The sequence below is a fragment of the Nilaparvata lugens genome, chromosome 6, assembly GCF_014356525.2.
Source record: "Nilaparvata lugens isolate BPH chromosome 6, ASM1435652v1, whole genome shotgun sequence".
Taxonomy (NCBI): Eukaryota; Metazoa; Arthropoda; class Insecta; order Hemiptera; family Delphacidae; genus Nilaparvata; species Nilaparvata lugens.
In genome coordinates this window covers 10,484,697-10,505,184 of record NC_052509.1, presented here as the reverse complement: position 1 = coordinate 10,505,184, position 20,488 = coordinate 10,484,697, and the positions used below count along the sequence as shown (strand labels likewise).

At 34.8% G+C, this 20,488-nt stretch overlaps 1 protein-coding gene across 1 annotated transcript in view; it reads left to right on the top strand.

Moving 5' to 3' along the window:
• The window catches only part of LOC111057931 (laminin subunit gamma-1), a gene marked incomplete in the record, with an annotated part of 302,675 nt that overhangs the window by 268,148 nt on the left and 14,039 nt on the right, over positions 1-20,488 (top strand). The window contains 8 exon segments of the mRNA XM_039431348.1: positions 2,102-2,340; positions 4,790-4,969; positions 6,111-6,381; positions 7,192-7,370; positions 9,363-9,493; positions 13,397-13,507; positions 15,810-16,014; positions 19,082-19,319. Coding sequence (XP_039287282.1) covers positions 2,102-2,340; positions 4,790-4,969; positions 6,111-6,381; positions 7,192-7,370; positions 9,363-9,493; positions 13,397-13,507; positions 15,810-16,014; positions 19,082-19,319 — 1,554 coding nt within the window.

Here is a 20,488-nt window from a genome sequence, read left to right as displayed (position 1 = left end):
CCAGTATCTCCAATTTCCAAATGCATAAGTTACCGTACAATAATAGAATAGCCCACACATCACGGTATATTTCATCTAAATACCGTGCTACACATGTTTATTTTCTTAATATAAGACAATGTCTTTAGACATATTTAGATAATGTCTTTAGATACTGGTCACATTACCTTTCAGTTTTCATCTATCATTTATTATTGTATCTTGAGCCTACCTGGGAGAGACTGGTCACAATTATTAACTGTTACCTGTTATCTGTTACCTTTCTGAAACCATGAAGATGGTTTAATAAAAGACTTAATACTTAAAAACAAAAAGACTTAATACAAGACAATGGTCTTGGATTGAGAAAATAGTCAACCATGCCTTATCATATTGTAAAGTACAGGATAGACCATCACATTTCTACGCCTTTCCAATTGCATCATACAATCTTCAATAGATGGAGAGGAACTTCTAAACTGGAGGCCCTAATTTTAGTATGAGAGCAATGCTTTTTCACATGAATGTTTTGTGTCATCATCCGCTGTATTTAAGGCTTTTATTTATCGTGAGACTATTCTTTGTTTATTTGTTTCAAGACTCAATTATATGATGGTTTCAGTACATACAAAGTTGGGTCGAATCAACTTGAATTTTTTTTAATCTGTCTTTCTTGACAGCCAAGCTCAAAGTCAAGTCAAGCTCAATTCATTCAAGTAAATATTGAAATTTAAAGATTAAAATTAATTGAATAGATATACTTTTTTATAATCAGAGTTCAATTGAATAGATATTATGCTTTTTAATAATTTACATTCTTGTTATGGAATGTTTCATTAATTGAACTAGTAGATTACATTCTGGAGAAAAATCCGCAATATTGTATTGTACAGAATTGTGCAGAGGAAACGCATGTTTTTCGAACAGCCAGTACTCGTCAACGGGAGAGGGTATTGCCCTGGAACGAATGTTGGCAGACGACCCATACTATGCCATTTCAGTTGCTATGAGCGTTGGAACCTACAACATCGTTTAGAAACAATGAATCTGTGGTCACAGTGCAACGCTTTTTCGTCAATATTTTAGTGTTGAGTGTCGAGGTGCGGTGCAATGCCCGATCGAAATACTGTACTCCGATGGGTTGCAGCGTTTAGGAGTACTAGTTCTGTGATGAAAAAGAAACCACCTGGTCTCTCCTGTTCAGTTCGTACTCTGAAAATGTAGACCGAGTCAGTGTCGTCGAGTCGATCGTCTAGGACTAATAACAACTGCCGTTCTGACTCGGTCTACACTTTTCGGGGAACGGGGAAGACCAGGTGGTTTCTTTTTCATCACAGAACTAGTACTCCTAAACGCTGCAACCCATCGGAGTACAGTATTTCGATCGGGCATTGCACCGCTCCTCGACACTCAACTCTAAAATATTGACGAAAAAGCGTTGCACTGTGACCACAGATTCATTGTTTCTAAACGATGTTGTAGGTTCCAACGCTCATAGCAACTGAAATGGCATAGTATGGGTCGTCTGCCAACATTCGTTCCAGGGCAATACCCTCTCCCGTTGACGAGTACTGGCTGTTCGAAAAACATGCGTTTCCTCTGCACAACTCTGTATAAATGTGCTGATAAGGATCATTTAGATAATGCAATTTTGAACCATACAATATTTGAACCATTCTCATTGATTACAATGGGCTACTATTTAATATCCATATTGTTAGCATTGTATGGACGTCTGAGTGTTTTTCTTGCTTGAAACCCCTTTTGTCCTATAGGCCTATGTGAATCAGTTCCAAGTCTTTGCAGTTGATGATTTTATCAACCACCACAAAATTATTCTTTCAAATGACTATGTCCTTTTGCTGAACAAACTATACTTTAAAACCAAAATACATTCATATAATGATGTCATTTTGATACGCAATCACAATTAACTTTTCATGAATGATTAGGAAAGCAAAATACAATATTTTCAATTCAATTTTTATAAATACATTTTATTGAGTGATTATTTCTCTGATTTAATGTGCAGTTTTCCAAACCCATCTTCCAACAACAATCCTTTATTTTTGAATATTTTTTGTACAATTTGTAATTTCATCAACCTTTTTCCTCCCCCAAGGTTTTTACGGTGACGCCCTAGCCCTACCCAAGGGCGACTGCCAACCTTGTCAGTGTTACGCCCCCGGCACCGCATCAGCTGACGGCTCATCAGCTGATGTGGTTTGCGACCAGCTGTCGGGACAGTGCCAGTGTAGAGCGCACGTAATTGGCACCAATTGTGACCAGTGTGAACCAGGCTACTACAATATACAGAGTGGTCAGGGATGTACGGCGTGTAACTGTGATCCTACCGGCTCGGTGAGTGAATAAAAAAAATGTTTCAAATTATCAGTAATATTTTCTCAATTATCAGTGATTATTGTAGAAATTTTTGTTTCGGTATATGTCATAGTAAAGGTCGGTATATGTTATCCTCAATATTGTGAGATGTGACTTTTCTTAATATAATAGCAATATCGTACAAGCAATAGCTAACATATTGTTTAAATTGATATACCGGTAGTTTGAAGCTGATGAAGTTTTTCATCAGGAGTGAAATTCACTCACAATATTAACTTGGGAACGAAGTCTTGAACAGAGCTAGGAATGTTAGGTATCACAAACATAAAAAGCATCACTTGAAGACTAAAAAAAAATCACAATCCATTTATTGCCAAAGACAAATTACAATTTGTATAGGCCAAGTCATGAGAAAATCCATTGAAAGACCAGCACCCATTATCAATAGTTATCATGTGACAGATCGGTAATCATCTTTCATTCTATTTAATTCCATGATAGTCTCACTCGTTTTATTAATTACATAATATTGATTGTAGAATAAACCTAGATTCATTCTTTCCAGTTATTTTCTACTCTTCTCCATTTCTTTCTTCTATCTATAATTCAAATTCGATTTAATAGCCATCAAATTGCAAATCAAGTAGACAAAGTACGATGAAGGTACGAATAATACTTGAATACTGAATAATACTTGAGGCTGTGCTTCATCATAATTGAAACTGATTTATTTCTTCTTCTTCTTTTACAAAATACAATATAATTATATACATGTGAAGAAGGCTCCTCATGGGCAAATGCCTGTGAGTGAGGAGCGAGCTCCAAATACAATTGAGTATTCTATAGGTACTTATAAGAATAAAGACAAATCATTTATTGCCAAAAATAGAACAAACAATAATTACTCATACACATACATACACAAGCAAAAATAAAATGTTCATAATACAATTATTACACATACATGCATATACATGAGAGAAGAAAAACTAAATAATAAAATTTCTAGGCACCACCAGCAAAAAGATAACTCTTTGTCCGCTGGTGAGAGTTGCTTTAAAAAATCCTCAAAATACTGTAACTGGAAATTGAAACAAAAAGGCTTTATAACAAAAGTAGAGACACAAAATATACTTTGAAAATGTGGTCCAACGTAGAATAATTCACACCTATATCGCTAATTTATAAATCATAGTATAATAAAGATTTCAGCTTTTAGAATTATTGATGAAGAACAAGCGACAAGATTTCAAATAATCAAAATTTTTCTAATATCAAGCTAGAGATGTTGCAAATTGACAAATGAAAATGCAATCCAATCATTGTAAGCTACTTCAAATATAAATAGAAATAGAAATATATTTATTACCATTTGATTTACTATAAACATTGGTCATTGTCACAAGTATACAATCAACAATACAAAAGTCTACACAGCTAAAACACAATTACATCGAGAATTAACTTCTTAAACAAGATTACAAACTAAATTTACACAGCCTAGATCATACACAATAGTACCAGATTTACATAGATTGTGAAATTTTATAAAATTCAGGTACCTTGTGAAGTCCACCTCTTATTAGGCCTTTTCTAACTCTATCTTTATATTGGGTGGCATCTAGGTCTCTTACCAATGACGGAAGGGCATTATAAAATCTGAGAGATTGGGCCCTGAAGCTTCTCAATGATGCGCTGGAAGAGCACCATTCGACACCTATATTACTTGCCCCTCTTGTATTGTATGTATGCCTATCAGAGTTGAGGCTAAATACTGTTGTTGGGGAGATGTTGTGATATCTATCCATAACGGAAACACTAGGATGTTGTCAGAGATATTAGACTGATTTATTACAACATTACATAGGCCTACATGTTTCAACACTAATGGTGCCATCTTCAGTGTGAACAATCATTGTATATTATCTGTGGCACGACCAGCATAAGTTAAAAATTGACTCCTTATTTGACTTTTTATGCTAAAAAAATAAAATAAAATTGACTTCTTATGCTAAGTTAAAATGACATTTGACTGCCCTTCCACAAGTTCAGTTCTTCAACATGTTCTCTGTAAATGTTACTTCTGTTCTACATGTTCATTATAATTTCTCAACTTTTCATGCTAAGTTGAAATGACATTTGACTGCCCTTCCACAAGTTCAGTTCTTCAACATGTTTCTGGTGAATGTTAATTCTGTTTTACATTTTCATTATAATTTCTCAACTTTTCATGCTAAGTTGAAATGACATTTAACTGCCCTTTTACAAATTAAATTCCTCAACATGTTCTCTGTAAGTGTTACTTCTGTTCTACATGTTCATTATAATTTCTCAACTTTTCATGCTAAGTTGAAATGACATTTGACTGCCCTTCCACAAGTTCAGTTCTTCAACATGTTCCTTGTAAATGTTTCTTCTGTTTTTCATGTTCATTTATTTCTCAACAAGTTTCTTGTAATTGTTCCAGGTAAACCACACATGCAACACGGAAACAGGTCAGTGCTACTGTAAGCCGGGTATCACGGGGGCGCACTGTGACGTGTGTCAGGCTTACTACTATGGGTTTTCCAGTGAAGGATGCAAGCCTTGCGACTGTGACCCGATCGGATCCAAAGCTCTGCAATGCGACCCTAACGGACAGTGCCCGGTTAGTAGATCACTTCTCACTGGATTTGCAATGTGCCATTTTTAGTGTACAAGTAGCATCGTTACCTGATGGTGCTATTGATCCTGGATCATCAACACAATAAAGACTAGGGGCGAGTTGTTAACTAATGGCTCCGTTAACTATGGGTGACTTTATGTAGCGACTCTGCAACCGGGCATAGGTATAACAAACATATTAAATAAATGATCCAGGATCAATAGCACCATCAGGTAACGATGCTACTTGTACACTAAAAAATGGCACATTGCAAATTCATCAATTATTATGGCACACCACAGCATATCCTCTTCTATTTAATAATTCCACAGTGTATGAATAAATATCTAATATTTTTTGCCTTGAGAAATTTGAAAGTAAAACTATACACATTAGATTAGATATTGTTATTTGGCTAGAAAAATCTGGATTTTCACAAATCAGTGACAGTAAATACTAGTAGTTCTGTAAACAGTGGACCTCATGCAGTTATAAACCACAGCCTCATCTAATACAATTTAAAATAGAGTAGATTTTTCGACATTATATATTGAAGCTGATACTTGGAAAAAGCACGAAAATTTAATTAATTTCAACAAATAAGCAGCAAGTTAGTAAATTCAATTGCAATATGATTAATTCTCACTTTATGAGAAACAAAGTTCGTCATTTCAGTTCAAAAAAACCTGAAAGACAAGACCTGAAATCACAAAAAACTACAATAGCCCAATTCTTTCTCAATTGAATGCTTCCGAATACTATAATTTTATTAAAATACAAACAAGCAGACATTGCAAGCATTCTCAGTAATTTCCATCTGTAGACTGACTGGCCGCTATGGCTTCTTATAAATTGAGCGCTGCGATCCAGATATTGTCAGTTTTGTGTAAGGGTAAGCATTCCTGACCGGCAATTAGGAGGTACTGGGTTCGGTTCCCGGGCTGACAAATAATTTTTGAATAGTAGCGCTCATCGAATTTCCATCTAGCTGTTTACCCTGTTGTCAAAATTTGCAGTAGCAGAAGTCTTCGGGGTGAATTACAGCATTTAATTTGGATTTTCGTTCAATAATAATTCTTTTTACATTTGTGATTGTTCTATCACAATAAATTTACAAAAAAATCATCGATATTTTGTATTGTAGTGCCTGGAGAACGTGGAAGACCGTCGGTGCGACCGCTGCAAGGAGAACAAGTTCAACCGGCAGCTTGGCTGTGTTGACTGCCCCGCCTGCTACAACCTGGTGCAGGATGCGGCCACCTCGCACCGCTCCAATTTGCGCCGGCTCGACGGCATCCTCGCTGACATAGCTGCCAACCCCACTGTCATCAATGATGCCGACTTTGAGGCCAAACTGCATGAGGTCATGGCACGGGTCGATAGGCTGTGGAACGAGGCTAAGGCTGCCAATGCTGGTAACATTCATTCATTTATAGACATTTTTTTAGATTTTATTCTTCTCTCTTCTTCTTTTTCTTATCCTTCCTCTCATTATTCTCCTTCTTCTCCTTTAGCACCGTTGTTCTCTTGTACTTGTTGTTATTTTTGTTCTCCTTGTTGATCTTCTTCTTCACCAGCTTCTTCTTATTGTTCCTCTACTTCTTCTTCTTCTTGTCCTCATTTATCAACTTCGTGCTTTTCCTCTTTTTCCTCAACTTTATACTCTTCTTCTTATGTTCTTCCATTTCTCAACCTTCTTCACTATAACCTTCGTGTTATTATCTGCCCAATTTATTCAAAGTGCGGTGATATTAAGTGCAATATTTAACTATAATTTGGTGTATTAATCATTCTAAATTCAAAATTTCTAGCTCATACATATTTTTGGACAGAAATTGAACTTAAACTACTCACAGTAAGAACATAACCTACTTTCACGGACATATTATTCTTTATCAAAATTTGAAAACAGAATAGTTTTGGGCTATGCCTGTTGTTTTTTCCCAATCATATTCATTTGATTTGTAATTGTATTAACAAATAAATAAATTAAACAGTGACTGACAACTTCTTGCCTGTTTTTATCAATTTATTTCAATTACGGTATATTTTTCGTTCTTCCGATCACACTACTCGAAACGTGATTAGTAGAATCTCCAAGATACTATTTAATTTCTACTAATATGTTTTGTAATTTTAGGAGGAATAAATGTTATTCATTTAATTTCGTTTGAATTAGTTTATCTTATGCATGAATGAATTATTAATTTATACATTATTTCCAGGAGGTGACAAAACACTGCTAGACCAGTTGAACGAGCTGCACGCTCGCTTGGACGACGTCCAAGTGCTGATGCGACAAATCCACAACTGGACGGAGGAAGCCAGGCAGCAGACTGGGGAGGCGGAGCGCGATGCCACCGAGGCTGAGATTATAATCGAACGTGCGCGCGAGGCGCTACAGGTAAACATACACTTTTTGTTCACCAAATCGATTCTTCATTTTTCTCATAAAATTAAAATCATCAAGGTTTTAGGTGCCAAATGAAAACACAAGAATATTGTATATTTACACTTTAAAAATAAACAAATTCCATTCAATGAATGGATAATGAAAGAAAAACTTGAGTGAATTTGGCAAACCTTACTGAATTCTTCATTTTTCTCATCCAATAATATTCATTTAGGTTCCAGGTGCAAAATCGTTACAAGTGGTAATTGAGTGTAATATTTCTAATTAATTTATTAATTCAAGCCATCTAAATTCAAAATTTATAGTTTTCATTTTTGTTTTGGACTGAAATTTCGTCAAAATTGTACACGTAAAATTCTAACCTTATTTCGGACTTTTTCACCTATAAATTTGGAAGAAAAATAGCACAAGGACTATCTTATTATTTTATCTTTCAATGTTATTACATTAGTGTCATTTGCATTGTAAATAAAAAAAATGAAAACACAAGAATATTTTATATTTACACTTGAAAAATAAACAAAAATCCCATGCAATGAATTGATAATGAAAAAAAACTTGAGCGAATTTGGCAAAACTTACCTAATGAATTTAATTTCAATTACAGGAAAATTCAACTCTCTGTGTTATAATATGAATACAATAATATGAATCCTTTCCTAATTATAGGAAAATCCTTATATTAATTATAGGAAAGAAGGACTTTGACTTGTTTTTTTTTTTTATTTTGAAATCTAGATAACCGTAATGTAGAAGAAAACTACAAAACAAAATAGAATCGTTAGAGAATAAAGATAATGGGAGGATCTCAATTATATTTATTCACGATTTAATTGAATGAATTTCCATGAGTGAGATGAAATATTTTGGTGATGTATCATATTTCCATATAGAATAATACAGACTTTAATATAATATAGACTACAAACAATCTGGGAACGGTGCGAGGTTGGAAAGGATAGAGCTTTCTGCTGTGTCCAATGACAGACAAGGATATCAAATCAATGTTGATCAGCTGCTGACTATAATCTGAATCTCAGTACAGTGCTTCCCACTATATGAACTGATTTTTATTCACTGTCTAGTTCTGGTTTTTATTGTGAATATCTCAATTTTCTTGTAAAAACCATTTTTGTTTGTTGTTAAACTATCAATGTATGCAATCTTGTTGTGATTATTTCAAATATCTGACAAGACACAGCCATTTATGGATAGTGATGACCAATACTTTTACTTATCCTGGCGCTACAGCCCGATGTGGGCTTTGGCCTCCTCCAAAATCTGCCTCCAAGCGTCTGTGTCTCCTGCCTTTCGCCTCCAACCTCTCACTCCCATCGCTCTCAAGTCTCTCTCCACATCCTGCATCCATCGAACCCTCGGCCTCCCTCTTTTTCTTACAGCTTCCAGTTTCTTGTATAGCATTCCTTTTTACATTCGTTCATCGGCCATTCTTCCAACATATCCAAGCCACCCTATTCTTCTTGCCTTGAGGAACCGGAGAATATTTCTACCTTGCAAGATAGCTTCTATTTCGGCATTCTTTCTTATTCTCCATGCACCATTTTCATGTACTGGACCGTAGATACTCCTAACCAGCTTTCTTTCAAACACCAGTAACGCTTTACAGTCTTGCAGGATCGTTCATGCTTCACATCCATATGTTACAACTGGTCTTATGAGCGTTCTGTAAATCTTTATTTTTGTGTTTCTAGTGAGGAGTTTTGACTTAAGCAGTTTGCTATTTGCAAAGTACGCACGGTTGCCAAGCATTGTCCTGCGTTTAATTTCCAAAGATATTTTATTTCTACAGTCAATTTCCGTTCCTAGATGACCAATACAGTACCAGTACATAATTATTTTTTACAGTACATACCTAATAATACAGCTGGTCAACTTTGTTGATCATGAACATAAGTGGTCGAATAGATAGAGAAAACAGACGAGAATAATCTTTTAATTTCATAATTTTCAAATTTCCAACAGGGAGCCCTGGATTATCTGCAAACAGACGGAGCTGCTGCTTTGAAGAAAGCTATGGACCGTTCAACAGAATTCGGCCAGCAGAGTCAGCAGATGTCAGAAATGGCCAGAGAAGCTAGGAGGCTTGTACAGCAGTGAGTTCACAATGTTTTTGAATCTGCATTTATACTTAGTTATACTTTCTCAATTAATATCTGATCCACACTGCTTCAGGATGGGGTCTCACTTGGTTTAAATGATGACACGCTGTAGGCTGTAAACCAATCTTGGAACAGTTTTTATCAAGAAGTATTCAGGCCTACTTGCAAGTTTGTCATGAATGTATAACAGTGAATTGTCCAGTGAAAGAGCAGAGCAGTGATTGAGTGAATCTAGCTTCTATAGTACAGTCTTAACTGTACATATTAATTAAACAATCAATATCAGTAAGAATATCTAATGAGATATTCGCTGTTAACATTTTTAAGTAGTATGTTAGGGTAGAAAAAATTAGCTCATTAGTCTCCAGACTAGATAGCTATAGTATTGACAATAAAAAAATGTATAACAGATATTCTATAAATTTATTGTTATCCCTGTATTATAAGTATGTATCTCTGTACAATAATAAGTGTGATGATACCAATATTCAAATTGGAAATGTGACCACTTGCAATTTAAAGGTACAAATTTGTTTCTTTTAAAATAGATTGAGTCATTTTTTTCTCTTCTGAAGAATTATAGTCTAATATTGGTGAAAGTTGCTCTTAATGTTGAAGTTTAACTTGGTTGATCAGTTTTGTCAGTGTGAAATAGATTTTAAATTTGAAATAAATTTATTTGCAAAAAGTAATAAGTGGAAACAGCATGAATATAAATAATACTAATTGTATCAACAATGCTGCAATCATCACACAGACTGTAACCTACTGCAAATGATGAAACCTTCTGCACTGCCAACAAAAAACCACCTTGAGTGTCGTCAGTAAGTCTAGGATAAGAAGTCTAAAATTGTAGGATACACATAATTGGAACTTACGAACTCGTATATCTAATAAGTTGAACTTATTTCCACTATTTGAACTTATTTCACATTATTGGAACTTATGTAAGAAGCTGGTTGCTCTACATTCACGCTTCTTCTTTCTAATCATATGAACCATATGACTTGTTAATAATTTACTAATGTTGTTTATCAAACTAACAGCAGAGCTGATAAGAGAATCATTGAATGTTCATATTTGTACAGTTTAAGATTTATTGAGATTTATATTATAATTGACATTAAAATCGATTTTCTAAAGTAAATGAAAATCTTTCGTCAATTATTCATTTTAAGTAATATGTGCAAAGTAAGATCATTATAATCGATTTTTTTTGTTCAACATGCCGAAAAAAGGTAAGAGTGAATTTTCAATTGATATTGATAGGAAATTTGTTTTGGAAAAATTCTCGGGGAAAATTGGACAAAATGCAAAATTCTGGCTGGAAGATTTTGAGAAAGAATGTATCCGTTACAATATCCACAACGATGAAGAAAAAATACATGTTTAAGACTATTTTTAGAAGGGAGTTCTGAAGATTGGTATACTTCCAACAAATATAAATTAGGATTGAAAAATTGGAATTTGTGGTCAAAACATTTCTCCGAACTTTTTCTAATAAAGGCTGGTCAAATGTGAGATATGCATATTCATTCAAATATCTGACAAGACACAGCCATTTATGGATAGTGATGTAATACTTTTACTTATTCTGGCGCTACAGCCCGATGTGGGCTTTGGCCTCCACCAAAATCTGCCTCCAAGCGTCTGTGTCTCCTGCCTTTCGCCTCCAACCTCTCACTCCCATCGCTCTCAAGTCTCTCTCCACATCCTGCATCCATCGAACCCTCGGCCTCCCTCTTTTTCTTACAGCTTCCAGTTTCTTGTATAGCATTCCTTTTTACATTCGTTCATCGGCCATTCTTCCAACATATCCAAGCCACCCTATTCTTCTTGCCTTGAGGAACCGGAGTATATTTCTACCTTGCAATATAGCTTCTATTTCGGCATTCTTTCTTATCCTCCATTCACCATTTCCATGTACTGGACCGTAGATACTCCTAACCAGCTTTCTTTCAAACACCAGTAACGCTTTACAGACTTCTTGCAGGATCGTTCATGCTTCACATCCATATGTTACAACTGGTCTTATTAATGTTCTGTAAATCTTTATTTTTGTGTTCCTAGTGAAGAGTTTTGACTTAAGCAGTTTGCTATTTGCAAAGTATGCACGGTTGCCAAGCATTTTCCTGCGTTTAATTTCCAAAGATATTTTATTTCTACAGTCAATTTCCGTTCCTAGACGACCAATACAGTACCAGTACATAATTATTTTTTACAGTACATACCTAATAATACAGCTGGTCAACTTTGTTGATCATGAACATAAGTGGTCGAATAGATAGAGAAAACAGACGAGAATAATCTTTTAATTTCATAATTTTCAAATTTCCAACAGGGAGCCCTGGATTATCTGCAAACAGACGGAGCTGCTGCTTTGAAGAAAGCTATGGACCGTTCAACAGAATTCGGCCAGCAGAGTCAGCAGATGTCAGAAATGGCCAGAGAAGCTAGGAGGCTTGTACAGCAGTGAGTTCACAATGTTTTTGAATATATATTTATACTTAATTAATTAATACTCTCTTAATTAATATTTGATTCAAACTGCTTAAGGATTGAGACTTACTTGGCTTAAATGATGGCACGCTGTAGGCGGTAAACCAATCTTGAAGCAGTTTTAGTCAAAGTATTTACTTGCAGTATAGCTCTCAAGTCGTTTTGTTGTAAAAGTATAACAGATATTCTATAAATTTATTGTTATCCTTGTATTAAAAGTGTGTATCTCTGTAGAATAATATATAAGTGTGCGATGATACCAATATTTAAATTGGAAATGTAGCCACTTGCAATTAAAAGGTACAAATTTGTTCCTCTTGAAATAGATTGAGTCATTTTTTTCTCTTTTGAAGAATTATAGTCTAATATTGGTGGAAGTTGCTCTTAATGTTGAAGTTTGACTTGGTTGATCAGTTTTGTCAGTGTGAAATAGATTTTAAATTTGAAATAAATTTATTTGCAAAAAGTAATAAGTGGAAACAGCATGAATATAAATAATACTAATTGTATCAACAATGCTGCAATCATCACACAGACTGTAGCCTACTGCAAATAATGAAACCTTCTGCACTGCCAACAAAAAACCACCTTGAGTGTCGTCAGTAAGTCTAGGATACAAAGTCTAAAATTGTAGGATACACATAATTGGAACTTACGAACTCGTATTTCCAATAAGTTGAACTTATTTCCATTATTTGAACTTATTTCACATTATTGGAACTTATTTCCACCTATATAGTCTTAATTGAATAGTTATATAAAATTATCAGTGTAACCTAAAATCTAGTGGGCCTTTAATCAGCATCTAGATAGCAAAATTGAATATTATAGGCTGTTGAATAATAAGAATAATAGATGTAAAAAATGAAAATATAAATGCATTTCTTTCAATGGAATGAGTCTTATCAATACTTAAAGAAGACCTGAATAAGGAGATTTGGTAGTAATCTAGACAGACAATCTTTACGCAGAAAGAGAATTCAAAGATTAAGTTGAAGGAATTCAATTATTGGGAATTGATTTGTTTTGTTCAAATTTTGTTGAAACTCTGATTATTCTTAATCAGCTCGTTTAGATCACAACTGTAATAATATCTTTTGAGTAGCCTAAGCAAAATGGAAGCATCTGGTAGTAATCTAGACGGACAATTCATGAAGAGAATTATAAAGAGAATTCAAAGCGAAATTTGAAGGATTTCAAAGATTGGGAATTAATTTGTTTTCTTCAAATATTTTGAAACTCTAATAAATTCTTCTTAATCAACTCTTCTTAATAATTACCATGATCAATAACTTTTGAAATTATGAACATGATTATAATTATTGATTGTATATTATTCGTATTAATATTCTTAAATTCATATTTTAGAAAAAAATAATAGTTTATTTCAAATTTCAGACAAAAGGAAGAGTATGACAATATCAACTGGGTGGCAGAGAAAGCTGTCAATGTGTCAACAGATGCCTATGAACTGGCCAAAGATACTATCAACCAACAGAAGAATACCAGGTAAATAGCTGGATTGAAGTGAGGAGCTTTCAATCTTTCACATTTTTTACTTTCCTTGCCCTATTACCAATGGGTAATGCTTTCCGAAAAAATTAAGGTATCCCAAATTCTGAATTTCTATACGTTTCAAGGTCCCCTTAGTCCAAAGAAGTGGTTTTTGGGTATTGGTCTGTATGTGTGTGTGTGTGTGTATGAGTGTATGTGTGTCTGTGTACACGATATCTCATCTCCCAATTAACGGAATGACTTGAAAATTGGAACTTAAGGTCCTTACAATATAAGGATCCAACACGAACAATTTCGATCACATGCAATTCAAGATGGCAACTAAAAGAACGAAAATGTTGTCAAAAACAAGAGGTTTTCGCGATTTTATCGAAAACGGGTTCAACGATTTTGATCAAATTCATACCTAAAATAGTCATTGATAAGCTCTATCAACTGCCACAAGTCCTATATCTGTAAAAATTCCACGAGCTCCGCCCCATCCATGCAAAGTTTGATTTCAAATTCCCAATTATCAGGCTTGAGATACAGTTTAAACAAAAAAATCAAGTGGAAAAGATTGAGCATAAAAATCTCTACAATTAATGTCCAGTAACATTTTCACCTTAAATTGAAAATAAGCTCGAAATTAGAGAAAATGTGATTATTCAATTCCAAACTGTTGGCAACTGTTGATTCTATTAAATAATTCACTATGAAGAGATAGCAGACCTCGTGTGTCTCCAGCGTTATTGTCCTGTCACAAGCTGGCTCAGATCTTGGAATAGTAGTGTAATAGTGTGATATTGAGAGGGTAGTATTGTAGTTGTTTTTGTGTATCTTATATTATTTTTCAGGTTTTTGAACTGAAATGAACTTTGATTTTACTGTTTGATGAACCCTGCGTTTTTAGTGTGAGAATTGACTCTGTCTTGTTTGAATTTGCTAACTTGTTGCTCAGTTGTCAAAATTAAAGCAATTTTCGTGCATTTTCCAAGTGCAGTTTCAATTTTCAAAAAGCCACTGTATTTGAAAATTGTACGAGCATTGACCTTTTTGCAGCCTTGGCTTTTCCACTGGAAGTTATGCTCAACACTCGTGGAGGGGGAATAATTTTCAGTGAAGAGCCTCGGTCCTCTGAATGGGCCCATTTCCCATCCAGAGGGACAAATTGTTAAGTTTTCAGTAATTTTTATCTAGTGGAATAGGAAACCAAATTTTATATTATTAGTAGGAGTAGAATCAGGAAATTATTTGTGCGTGTGAGTTCAAGTATAGTGAGTTTTATTAAAGCGTATGTGAGTGTTTCTGAAGAGTCCAAGTTTGAATATTGTTAAAATGGTGAGTGCCAAACTTTTGTTGTTTTCTTATTAAGCTCGAAATTTAATTTCATAGAATGACCGAGGCCTAAATTTAAATGCAGCAAGTTAGCAGGTTCCCAAAATGTGTGGATTGGAATATATTTTTTGTGAATCAATTGCTGAATCCCTTTGTTCTGTTTGAAAATTTGACATGTTACCTGACTATTAATTCGTTCTACCTATTTAGAGTTCAATAAACCCGAAGTTGAATTTTATTAGTATTTTTCATTGAAGTTCCTGGCTTGTAGTTACTATAGTGCTAGAATAGGTGACAATGATGATAATCTGTGCATTTGAATGAACGAGTCCACTAAAAGCTCCCAACCAATCAAGGATTCAAATACCGGTAGATGATTAATTGATAGCAGTAAACTTTAGCAAATATTCAAGAAGAGAAGAAACAACCCCCTTCCGGTTACATTGGTGGCCAGCGGTGGTATAGTCTGCAAGAATGACTATCGAACCACATGTATTCTTATAAATTTTATATTTTGGAAGATTAATCAAATAGAGACAAAGATATCTCCGGTTACAGAAATGATGTCAGGTGTGGTGTAGGGTTAAAAATACCGTCACCGTTTACAGTAGACTTGAGATGCGCGTGAACACTAACGGCAAGGAAAGTTGTGTGAGTGCGCTACACCAGATTTTTCAAAAACAAGACTGACCCATTTTTTTGTGATGATTTTTCGATTAATAATTAATTGATAATTAATCTCATATTCTTTATTTGTATTATTTGTAATTTCTCGAGTTATTAGCTGAAAACTATCACTTCCTATTTGGCACTATACTACTCTGTTTTTTATGTATTTAATGACATGTTTCATGACTTAATTTGCAGTGACGAGCTACATATCCTCGCCTCTTTGGGATAATTTGAATAGGTTTACTGTGTTCTGTTTTTGAATGTAATATTCAATTACAATCACTCATTTTTGTGATTTATATTGCAGTGACGAGCTGAAAATCCTTGCCTCAGACCTGGCGGTGGCTCGCGACCTGCTCGACTCGGCCAATAGGCTGTCGGCTGAGGTGAAAGGTCACGTGACCAATGTGCACACTGAGGCACTGGACCTCTACAGAGACATCTATGCACTCACCATTCCAACTGTAGATACGGCCACTATGAGGCAGGATGCTCAGCTGTTATCTGCTGAGGTATGTTGACAACTTTCCCTATTATATTACTCCAATATCTCCACCCAGATAATATCAATTTTATTTTTCTTCCTCTTCTTTTTCTTCTTCTCCTCCTCCTTTACCTCCTCCTCCTCCTTCTCCTCCCCCTCCTCCTTCACTACCTCCTCCTCCTTCTCCTCCCCCTCCTCCTTCTCTACCTCCTCCTCCTCCTTATCCTCCCCCTACTTAATGATTAAACAACAATGGTTGTTAAAGCTGCGTTTACACCAAAGTTAATAACAAAATGTTTATTTTCCCGTCCTTATAGATTCTATTCCGTCCTATTGATTGAACGGAACTTGACAAACACATATGCACATCATGTGTATGATAAGTTATGTCCAATATAATAGAATCTATAAGGACGGAAGAATAAAAATTTTGTTAATAACTTTGGTGTAAACGCAGCTTTACATTGTAGCTTTACAAGCTGCATTGTAGAGCTTTACAAGTGAAAATTTTGTAACGTTTGAATCAAACGGGCGATTTAGGAGACTTTAATTCAAGTTTGCAAGGGTTCAATTTCCCTAACCTCGTAAGTATATACCGGTAAATTATAAATTTGAAAATCTAATTGATCCTGAAGTTTTATTCTAAATTTCCATACTTTCCTTACATTATACTCCACTAGTTTGTTGTTTTATACATTCTACATTTACTGACAAAGGTTTTTATCTCATTCTCCCATTTGGAGTGTACGTACCTTCCAGATTGAAGGTGAATCCAGGGTGATGTAAACTTGAAGAAGGGTTTACATTAGTATAGTTGATTGAAGTTTCTGTTCTTGTAAACTTGACATCAAGTTTACAAATTATATTTATAATTATTATCAAACGAATATTCAATAATATCATAAAGAAACAATAGCGTAAATAGATATCCCAAGGTATAGGACGTTTATGTTGCAACTTTTACTGTTAACTCGAGCCTATTATTGTCGATTACTGTTGATTATTGTCGATTTTTACTGTTTTGTTGGAGTGAGAGTGTATGAACGACACAATATGAGAGACTACCAGCGTCACACAGCTTCACAGGAAAGAATTACGTGGACTATTGACTTGAGTTAACATTGAAAATTGCGACATAAATGCCCCTTATACCATGAGATATCTCCTTATATGCTATTATTCCTCTATGATCATATTCATTTTATACAAATTCAGGTGAACTTGAGTATAATGTAAATGCATCTCTTAAGTGAATAAATGAATAGATTATATTTTTTAAATATGGTGATTGTGTGTTCTACACAGGCAAAAGCAATGCAAGCGAAAGGCGCCCAACTGATGGACAACTATCGCGGCGTCTTGGACGACGTGGAGACGCAGCTGAGCGGCGCCGACGCCATCTTGGACTCGGCGACACGACAGCAGCAGTCGTGTGATGATCTGCTTGCAGATGCTGACGCGGCAAAAGCGCTGGCCGAGGATGCGGTCACACTCGGCAACAAGACGCTCACTGAGGCTGAACAGACGCTCAAGACGTTGCAAGGTATTTTCTACATTTTTAAATGGGGAAAACCCTTTGCAATCCATCATTTACAAGGGTTTTTACTTTTTATATTGTTTGAATGGGAAAAACCTTTAAAATTCACCATTTACTAGGTATTTTTTAAGTTTCAATGAGAAAAACTTCGAAATTTACCGTTTGCAAGGTATTTTCTATTTCTTGGATGGGAAAGCCTTTGTAATCCATCATTTACAAAGTGTTCTATATTGTTTGAATGGGAAACCCATATGAAATGCACCTTTTACAAGGTATTTTCTATGTTTAAATGAGAAAAACATTGAAATTCACCTTTTGCAAGGTATTTTCTATTTTTTGGTTGGGAAAAACCTTTGAAATCCTTCATTTACAAGGTGTTTTATATTCTTTGAATGGGGAGAACCTTTAAAATCTACCATTTACTAGGTATTTTGTGTTTTTAACATGGGAAAACCTTTAAAATCCATCATTAACAAAGGTGTTTCATATTCTTTGAATGGAAAAACCTTTGAAATACATCATTTTCTAGGTATTTTTTGTTTAGGACATGGGAAAACCTTTGAAATCCTCCGTTTACAAGGTATTTCCTACTTTTTGAATGGGAAAAATCTTTAAATCCACCAATTACAAGGTATTCCTTAAACTGTAACACTTTCGGCAACAAAACTCTCACTGAAGCTGAGCAGACGCTCTATAGATGTTGCAAGGTAGTCATCATTTTTTAAATGGGAAAACCCGTTAAAAATTTACCATTTACAAGGTGTTCTCTATTCTTAAAATGGAATTCACCATTTAGGGTCGCTTTCTCCAAAGTTGATTCATCTATTAAACACATTCAAATTCAACATTTATTTAATATCGTCTTGCTTTCATTACAATTTTTTACCAATATTTTCTTCTCAATTCATTGATTATTAGGCCTACTATTCACTGGCGTTACAAACTTAATATCGCCCTGCTTTCATTGAATCCTAATCTTCTACAGATCTAGCATCCAATCCTACTCATCACTTTGTGTTTGGACTTCCTCCAGAGACTTATATTATTTGGACTTATCAATACTTATTTGTACTTATCGAAGACTTATTTGGACTTATCAAAGACTTATTTGAACTTATTTATTCCATTGCAGAGAATGAAGACTCATTAATATCATAAAGAAACAATAGCGTAAATAGATATCCCAAGGTATAGGACGTTTATGTTGCAACTTTTACTGTTAACTCGAGCCTATTATTGTCGATTACTGTTGATTATTGTCGATTTTTACTGTTTTGTTGGAGTGAGAGTGTATGAACGACACAATATGAGAGACTACCAGCGTCACACAGCTTCACAGGAAAGAATTACGTGGACTATTGACTTGAGTTAACATTGAAAATTGCGACATAAATGCCCCTTATACCATGAGATATCTCCTTATATGCTATTATTCCTCTATGATCATATTCATTTTATACAAATTCAGGTGAACTTGAGTATAATGTAAATGCATCTCTTAAGTGAATAAATGAATAGATTATATTTTTTAAATATGGTGATTGTGTGTTCTACACAGGCAAAAGCAATGCAAGCGAAAGGCGCCCAACTGATGGACAACTATCGCGGCGTTCTGGACGACGTGGAGACGCAGCTGAGCGGCGCCGACGCCATCTTGGATTCGGCGACACGACAGCAGCAGTCGTGTGACGATCTGCTCGCAGATGCTGACGCGGCAAAAGCGCTGGCCGAGGATGCGGTCACACTCGGCAACAAGACGCTCACTGAGGCTGAGCAGACGCTCAAGACGTTGCAAGGTATTTTTACTTTTTTAAATGGGAAACCCTTTGCAATCCATCATTTACAAGGGTTTTTACTTTTTATATTGTTTGAATGGGGAAAACCTTTGAAATTCACCATTTACAAGGTATTTTTTAAGTTTCAATGAGAAAAACTTCGAAATTTACCGTTTGCAAGGTATTTTCAATTTCTTGGATGGGAAAGCCTTTGTAATCCAGCATTTACAAGGTGTTCTATATTGTTTGAATGGGAAACCCATATGAAATGCACCTTTTACAAGGTATTTTCTATGTTTAATGAGAAAAACTTTGAAATTCACCTTTTGCAAGGTATTTTCTATTTTTTGGTTGGGAAAAACCTTTGTAATCCTTCATTTACAAGGTGTTTTATATTCTTTGAATGGGGAGAACCTTTAAAATTTACCATTTACTAGGTATTTTGTGTTTTTGACATGGGAAAACCTTTAAAATCCATCATTAACAAAGGTGTTTCATATTCTTTGAATGGAAAAACCTTTGAAATACATCATTTTCTAGGTATTTTTTGTTTAGGACATGGGAAAACCTTTGAAATCCTCCGTTTACAAGGTATTTCCTACTTTTTGAATGGGAAAAATCTTTAAATCCACCAATTACAAGGTATTCCTTAAACTGTAACACTTTCGGCAACAAAACTCTCACTGAAGCTGAGCAGACGTCTATAGATGTTGCAAGGTAGTCATCATTTTTTAAATGGGAAAACCCGTTAAAAATTTACCATTTACAAGGTGTTCTCTATTCTTAAAATGGAATTCACCATTTAGGGTCGCTTTCTCCAAAGTTGATTCATCTATTAAACACATTCAAATTCAACATTTATTTAATATCGTCTTGCTTTCATTACAATTTTTTACCAATATTTTCTTCTCAATTCATTGATTATTAGGCCTACTATTCACTGGCGTTACAAACTTAATATCGCCCTGCTTTCATTGAATCCTAATCTTCTACAGATCTAGCATCCAATCCTACTCATCACTTTGTGTTTGGACTTCCTCCAGAGACTTATATTATTTGGACTTATCAATACTTATTTGTACTTATCGAAGACTTATATGGACTTATCAAAGACTTATTTGAACTTATTTATTCCATTGCAGAGAATGAAGACTCATTTGGACTCATAAAAGACATATTTGAATTTATAA